The sequence below is a fragment of the Malurus melanocephalus genome, unplaced genomic scaffold (assembly GCF_030028575.1).
Source record: "Malurus melanocephalus ecotype Western Australia unplaced genomic scaffold, MMel_1.1 scaffold_87, whole genome shotgun sequence".
NCBI classification, from domain to species: domain Eukaryota; kingdom Metazoa; phylum Chordata; class Aves; order Passeriformes; family Maluridae; genus Malurus; species Malurus melanocephalus.
This window is the reverse complement of record NW_026623319.1, coordinates 552,840-557,975: the sequence shown is the minus strand read 5'-3', so window position 1 is coordinate 557,975 and position 5,136 is coordinate 552,840. Positions and strand designations below refer to the sequence as shown.

At 60.0% G+C, this 5,136-nt stretch overlaps 1 protein-coding gene across 1 annotated transcript; it reads left to right on the top strand.

Moving 5' to 3' along the window:
* Positions 1–284: 284 nt before the first annotated feature.
* On the top strand, positions 285–5,136 carry TUSC2 (tumor suppressor 2, mitochondrial calcium regulator). The gene is made up of 3 exons (XM_057368008.1): positions 285–541; positions 771–891; positions 2,473–5,136. The coding sequence occupies exons 1-3, from the start codon at positions 390–392 to the stop codon at positions 2,536–2,538; spliced, it is 339 nt and encodes a 112-aa protein (XP_057223991.1). The 5' UTR covers positions 285–389; the 3' UTR covers positions 2,539–5,136.

Below are 5,136 nucleotides of genomic sequence, written 5' to 3'. Positions count from 1 at the left end.
TCTTGGGGGGAGCGAATGTCCCCGGCGAAGTGAGTGTCCCTGGGCAGAAGCAGGGCATCAAGCACCAATAAAGGCATCTTGGTGACGAGGCCTGGCCTGCGGTGTATCCTTGGCGAGGCGGGCTGTGGTGGGAAGGGGCGGGACGCGCAGTGTCCGCGGTGTCAGCGGGCCGGGGATGACGGTGGCGGGACTCGAACCCGSGGCTCCCGCGCGGCCGCCGCCGGCGGGCGGGGAGGAGCGCGCGCTGCCCGCCGCTGTCACGTGACGCGGGCGCCGGAAGTGGCGCGGGTGGCGGCGCAGGCGGCGCTCGGTCGGTGTCGCCGGGCGGCTCCGGGCCGCCCCCCTCCCTTTCCCTCCCCCGGCCCGCTCCCGCCGCCGCCGCCCCCGCCATGGGCGCCAGCGGCTCCAAGTCGCGGGGGCTGTGGCCCTTCGCCACCCCGGCGGCGGGCGGCGGCGGCTCCGAGGGCCCCGGCGGGCAGCAGGCCCTGGCCCGGGCGCGGGCCGCGCGCGCCGCCACCCCCTTCGTGTTCACACGGCGCGGGTGAGACGGGGCGCGGGGGCGGCTGTGCGGGGCGGGGGCTCTGCTGCTCGGCCGGTCCAGCACAGGCACGGCGCGGGGGGCGGGAGGAGCCGCCGGCAGCGCCCAGTGATCGCTGCAGCTCCCCGGGGGAGGGAGGACCGCTCTGCCCCAGCCCTCGGCCCGGCTCGGTGCAGGGAGCCGACACGGCCGGCRGGCTCTCACCTCAACGCCTCCCCTCTCCTCTCGGCAGCTCCATGTATTACGATGAGGACGGGGATCTTGCTCACGAGTTCTACGAGGAGACAATCGTCACCAAGAACGGGAGGAAGCGCGCCAAGCTGAAGAGGATCCACAAGAACCTGATACCTCAGGTAATGCGTGGAGAAAGGTTGGGGGAAAGTGAGTGGAAAGCACCACGGTGATGCCTGAAGTCCTGGCTTTACAGGTGCCATCTCCCTCAGGGCATCTTGCTGGAAAGGTGGAGACTCTCTCTTCCCCCCAGTTTCTGCCTCAGAGCCACGATCCCTGTGTGTCYTGGCTCGCACCCGTGTCACCTGAGGCTGTGACAGGAGAGGGAGAGTTAGTGGCACCCTCCAGCTGCCCTTTTTGGAAAGAAGCAGTTCTTGAACTTTTCAGAGCTGCGAAGTAGCAGAAGATAGCTCAGCCGGTATATGTTGTGGGGCACAGTGCCAGGCAGCCCTGCATARCCACAGTGTCTCATTACCAAGTGCCTTCCACGAGGTGTAGGGGGCTGTGCTGGCTCTGCCAGTGTCGTGTCACTGCAGAGGGCCAGGCTCTGTGTTGGGGAGCAGCAGCCAAAGTCCGTCAGCTGCTGACATGAGCGTGCACATCCCCTCCAGCTGCTCAGTAGTGTTGATGGCTCTGTGCTTTGCTCTTCASTGGAAAAATCTCCTCTTTAAATAAGTGGTGTGAAGCTGGGAAGGGGCTGGGATGTCAAGTGAGGATCATGGTGCAGGGGCAGGAAAGCCTGCATGTAGGGAATCTTCTGGGAGTATAAATGGAGGAAAGGGCAAATCAAACCAGGACTGGAGAGAGACCCTATAGRAGTCTTCCCTAATTAAGGAGAAAGGTATGGCTGTAGTGAGCACCTGGGGTGAGATGTCAGTGTGCTCTGTGGTGTGGCCTGGCCCCCAGCAGGATGGGAGCCCTCTGAGCGCGGTGCAGTTTAGGGTGTAAGGATTTGCTGCTGCTTCCTGAGCTGGCATTCTAGCAGAGGCAGGCTTGAACTGTGGAAATGGCTCCTCGTTGATGTGGGCTGAAACTCRCCCAGTTGGAAAGCTTAGCTGAGCTGAAGAGAGCAGGTACCAGCACTGAATAGTCCTCTGCTAGCACAGGCTTTGCTCTGGTTCTGCGGCCCAGTGCAGGCCCAGCCCCGAGCCCCCATCCCCCCTCTGCCCCAGCCCCCCACCTGCCAGCRGCTCCTCCCGGTGCTGTAACAGGAGAAGGCTTGGACGGGGCATGGGAACGGTTCCTGTGGCTGGTGTGGAGGGAGCATGCATTCAGCAGCCTCCCCTCTGCACAGAAAGCCGCTTTTCTTGCGCGCCAGCTGCCCCGGCTGCGTTCTCTCAGAGAGCTCTTTTCATTCTTCTAAATCCCGTGAATGAAAGGTGCCGGATGAAAAGCCCAGACAGCCAATATCTGCCAGTCACGCACCAGCTGCTGCACGGGCAGTGCCTGGCAGAGCAGCTCCCTCCTTTCTCGCCCTGCCATGTGTGGCAGCCAGCCGTGCTGCCCTCGGCTCTCCAGGGACAAGTGCAAAGGGCAAAGTGCTGGTGCTTCGTGTGCTACTGCTCAAGTGTCACAGGTGCCTTATGGACCCTGGTCCCTCCGGTTCCTGAAGGGCACAGTGTTCTGTGTCACCGGGTGACTGGCAGGGCTTGGGGATGCTGATAGGCCATTCCTTCTGCTCACCATTCTGACTCTTCTTTCAGGGCATAGTGAAACTAGAGCATCCTCGCATCCACGTGGATTTCCCGGTGATCATCTGCGAGGTGTGAGTTCCAGACATGGCTGCCCGTGGGCCGGAGGCCCTGCCCCACCGCCCCCAGCCTCGCCAGGCCAGGCTACGTTGTGTTTCCACCGAGGAGGACTCCGGGCGCACGGCGGGACGGCGGCTCTCCCCTCGCCTGGAGGTGAGGTGGGATGGAGCAGGCCCTCRCAGGAGATGGGTGACTTTGTGCAACGACTGCTTAAAAACATCCTCGCTTGAGTCAGAAGACTTAAAATACCTTTTGTAGCCTCTAGCCGACGTTTGATGGGTAACTGGAACTGCAAACGAGCTGCTGTGATTGAGCTGTTAAAAAGAGAGCAAGCCTGCACTTCTCACCAGAGAGAATCCCCYGCTTCTCAGGTATGCGGCCCAGGGAGAGCCAGGGCACGGTGACACCCTGCCCTGGGCCCCGAGGTCCCTGGGGCCCGCAGGTTAGATGGCCAGTGTTGCAGCATGTCCCTTGACAGCAGTGTGATGTGATGCTCCCCTGGTGGCTTTGTTGACRGAGGATAAACAGGGCAGGCTGAGGGGTCTCAAAGCACATCAGGCTGGCTGCTGMTCTCCTCTCGGGAAGGGGATGGAGATCATATGCCGCTCTCTTGGACCTTGGTCTCTTTTTCCCCTGTGTTTCCCCACTTAGGCCAGCACTGGGGAGATTGGCTCTGCTGCTRTCTGCTGGAGATCTCTGCAATCCATGGCCATTGCTGGTGGCAGCAAGGTCCCAGCTCCRCAGCAGATTTGCCTCCCCCATTCCCACACTGGCTCCTGCTGGGCTGCCGGCAGCTGCCTCACCCCCACTGCTGTTTGAACATACCTCCCTGTAGGCTGGGCCTTGACTGAGCCAAGCAGGAAAGGAATCCTCTCTTCCTTCCCTGTCCCCACAAAACAATCAATCAGCATACCTGCCCCGGCTTGGAAATCTCCCTGGCGATGTGAACTGTGGTTCCTCCCGCATCCGAGCTGGTGGCAGGAGGAGAAATGCAATGCACTTTAAAGGGAGGCTTTCTGCCCCACCTCGGAAGGTCCTGCTCTTTTCTCCTCTTTCCTCCCGCCTGAGAAGGTCGAGGTCTTGGYGGCACCGAAGAACCTCTCACCCCTGCGTGTGTCCAGCTGCTGGGGGACAGGCCTGACCCCACATGCCCCGTGGCAGCATGAGGAGCCCCTGCCTCCCTGTTTGGCTGTGCCTGGACTGGGCAGGCAAAGGAGGACCGGCAGCAGGCACAGCTTTAAAGTGGGTCAGAGCCTACTCCCCACAGCAGCCAGCTCGGCTTTCCTCCTCTTTCGTTCCAGAACTTATTTACTTTCTAAGCACTTCAGATGTTTGCTACCTCGATTTTTAATTTAAGCTGCTGGCACTTGGCTGCCAGCCCTGTCGGTGTCTACGTTGGATGTATCCATCCCCGCGTCCGTTGAGAGCCGCCTGGGCGCGGGGCCACATTCCCGGCTTCGGGGAGATAACAGCGGCGTGGCTGTTGCTGTCTTCCTGTCACCACCTCTTCCCTTCACGTCCCTCCACCCGCGGTTCCCATTGACAGGAGCGAGCACGCAGGGTGAAGTGGATGTGCTGGCTGCCACCAGGCAGGAAAGCGGGAGGGCAGGGCTCGTCTACACTGTGATGCTGGGCACTTCTTTYGACATCTTTTGTTCTCCTGCTTGCTTGAAAGAGTCTTGTCTTAAAACAGTCCCTCACTGAAGTGTTTCTTATTTGCACCACCTGCTCCTGAGTTTCTCGCTGGCTGGAGCTCCCTGGGAAGGGCATCCCTTGGGCTCCACAGGAGAGCAGGAGCTGCTGTCCCCAGGAAGAGGAGAGAAAACCGTGGCCACGCYGTCTGTGCTGCCTTKCCCCACTGCTGTTTGAGGGCACGGRAAACTGCATCAACCCTGCCTTGGGCATGGGAGAAGGAGGAGGAGTGGGGAGGGGGTTGGTACTGTTTGCCTGCCCCAGTGGGGAGCCCCTCACCTGGCTACCAGCCAAAAATCTGCTGGCAAGGCACGGCCCAAACCTGGGGGAGGGGGCAGAGATTGTGACCAGCTTAGCAAGGATGCTTTTGTCCTCCCTGACAGGCTGCCCATCCTTCCCCCAACATATTAAMCATGCTTCCCCAAAACCCATGCCTCCTCCTGCCCCTCTACCCCTCAGTGTCACCAGAATGGCAGCAAACCTCTGCAGGCTGCCAACAAGCTGCATCCTGCCCTGCTTCTTCCCAGGCTGGTCCCCACAGCAGCCAGCCCCCAGGACCCCAGCAATCCTGCAGCAGCAGGGCCTTGGGAACACCTGGAGGGATCTTTAAAATGTGAAGGTCACTGTAAATAGTATCTGTGTCCACTGTGGTGTTGGAGCAAGCAAAAAAAAAAAAAAGTTTTGATTCTTTTTTTTTTTTCACAATTTCTGTGCAACATTGTGCTTTCCCCTGTGGATGTGTAGCCAAATCGTACTCACCGACACTAGGCTCCTTGCTCCTCTAGCGTGTGGGTAGGACCATGGGTTTGGGAAATGTACACTACTTAAGGTCCTTCCTCCCAGTGCATCTGTCCACTTTTGTTAAATTTCAATAAAATTATTTGTAGAGCCCACAAGTCCAAGATCTGTCTTACTGGGGAGGGC